This window comes from Phalaenopsis equestris, unplaced genomic scaffold (assembly GCF_001263595.1).
Source record: "Phalaenopsis equestris unplaced genomic scaffold, ASM126359v1 Scaffold000958, whole genome shotgun sequence".
NCBI classification, from domain to species: domain Eukaryota; kingdom Viridiplantae; phylum Streptophyta; class Magnoliopsida; order Asparagales; family Orchidaceae; genus Phalaenopsis; species Phalaenopsis equestris.
This window is the reverse complement of record NW_018165397.1, coordinates 76963-78825: the sequence shown is the minus strand read 5'-3', so window position 1 is coordinate 78825 and position 1863 is coordinate 76963. Positions and strand designations below refer to the sequence as shown.

The 1863-nt window shown below is 36.2% G+C and overlaps 1 protein-coding gene across 1 annotated transcript; it reads left to right on the top strand.

Annotated features, from left to right (window-relative positions):
- Positions 1-28: 28 nt before the first annotated feature.
- Positions 29-1407, top strand: LOC110032518 (the record flags this gene model as incomplete). The annotated part of the gene is given in 2 exon segments (XM_020736178.1): positions 29-140; positions 815-1407. Coding segments are annotated over 2 exon segments (176 nt in total), but the record flags the coding sequence as incomplete, so codon positions are not given.
- Between the last annotated feature and the right edge of the window lie 456 nt (positions 1408-1863).

The window sequence follows — 1863 nt, the reverse complement described above, 5'->3', positions numbered from 1 at the left end:
CCCCCCGCAGACGTCGGCGCGCCGCCGCCCGCCGATAATATGGTCGGCCGGCGGGAGATTCCGGCGATGATCCCGAGGAGAGGATCGGTTAAGACTTCCAGTAGAGTTCGCCCTCAGGCCGCCGCCGAGAAGAATACATGGTATGCTAATTCAGAATATTTTCTACTAATTTCATCTAATTAAATTAATATTTATTGAAGAACATTTTTTTTTTTTTCAGGAAATCATTAAGAAAAATTTGATATTAATCTCTCGTTTTTAAGTTTTAATTACATATAAACCACCCTAAATATTTTATTTACACAAATTAACCACCCCTTCATTCAAGGGCGGCCTGTAACCTACCTATAACCTTCTGTAACCTACCTATAACCTACCTGTAACTTACAAATTCCTGTAACCTACCTATAACCTACCTATAACTTACAAATATATGAAAATAGAAGCGCGAAACTTACTAGTTACCGGTAGGTTACAGGGGGTATAACACAGATGTAACCCTCCAATATCTTCCATGTAACCTTACCAACGTACGCAACTCTGCGTACGTTAGACATACGCAAATATTTCTCCTCAAATTGGGTGTAGGGGGAACAGTTTGCCCATTCAATTTTCTCATGTTTCATCTTCTTCTTCGTGTGTTCCATCACTTATACGACATAAATCCTGGTTTAGTAAATCCGACTACGTGATGATTTATTTCATCAATGTTCGTGAATAAAAACATCGCAGTGTGGATTTGATAAATCCGAATTCATCGAATACATAAATCAAAATTTATGTGATATTAAAAATCATTATTTTTTGGTTTCAGGCATCATAATAATCAGAGGGCGATCCCATCGTTGAGTCCAGCTGCAGCTTTCTTCATGTTTTGAATGCAAATGAGCAGAGCAGCATGTGTGCGAAGATGCATGGAAATAAGATTTAATTTGTTTGTTTTTTTTTTGCTTTTTTTATAATTAAATTGTGGTGTTTTAATTAAGTCGAATAATTAACTTAAGGTCTATTTGGGGGCAGCTGCAGCTTATTGTATAATCTGCTGATTAGCGGATAAGCTAGGTGCGGTGGCTATTAAAAATTTTTATTTTTTTTTAGAAAATTCAGACCGCTGCCTGAAAGCTGTCACTGCACCTAGCAAAAGCATAAACTGTCAAAAAGCAGTTTATCCAAACAGCCTAGCCTAGGTGCGTTTTCAAAATGACACCGCAGCAAATAAGCTGCCCCAAACGGACCCTTAATTTAGGAGCTTTGATTTTAATCCCGTAATTAATACATGTAATTGGGCGATTATCTCCGCTCTTTAGTTATGGGGAGAAATACGTCGGAAGGTGAGTATTGAATAAAAATACACTTTGTGATGACATTACATAACTTGGTCATTAGAGGAAATAGCTGTTGAAGCATCTGTCTTCCACGTGGCAATGTCTTCCAATCAATTTTCTATATTAGCTTTCGAGTGATGACAATATGCCATGTGGCATTGTTTCATGATGAGTTCTTCAATTACATATATTAACATGACAATCATCTAAAATATTAAATATAATGAATTGATGGCCTAAAATTAAAATTTTACATTTCAATCATAGAGAGCTTTAAATATGATTGATCGACCGCTTCGGTTCCAAAAGGAAAGTAGTTTTGGGGGGTTAAAAATGTAGATTTTATGTTTAGGAGGTCAAAATATTATATTTAAAGTTTTGAATGATGGTTATGTAAGAACCGCTTAAATGTAATATTTCAAATAGAGCATTTTAACCACTCTTTTCATTACAACGAACCTTCTTCACCCATTAGTTAAGAGTAGGGGTGTAAACGACCGAAAGTGTTCGGCTCGTTTATATTTTGAGCTCAAAAATT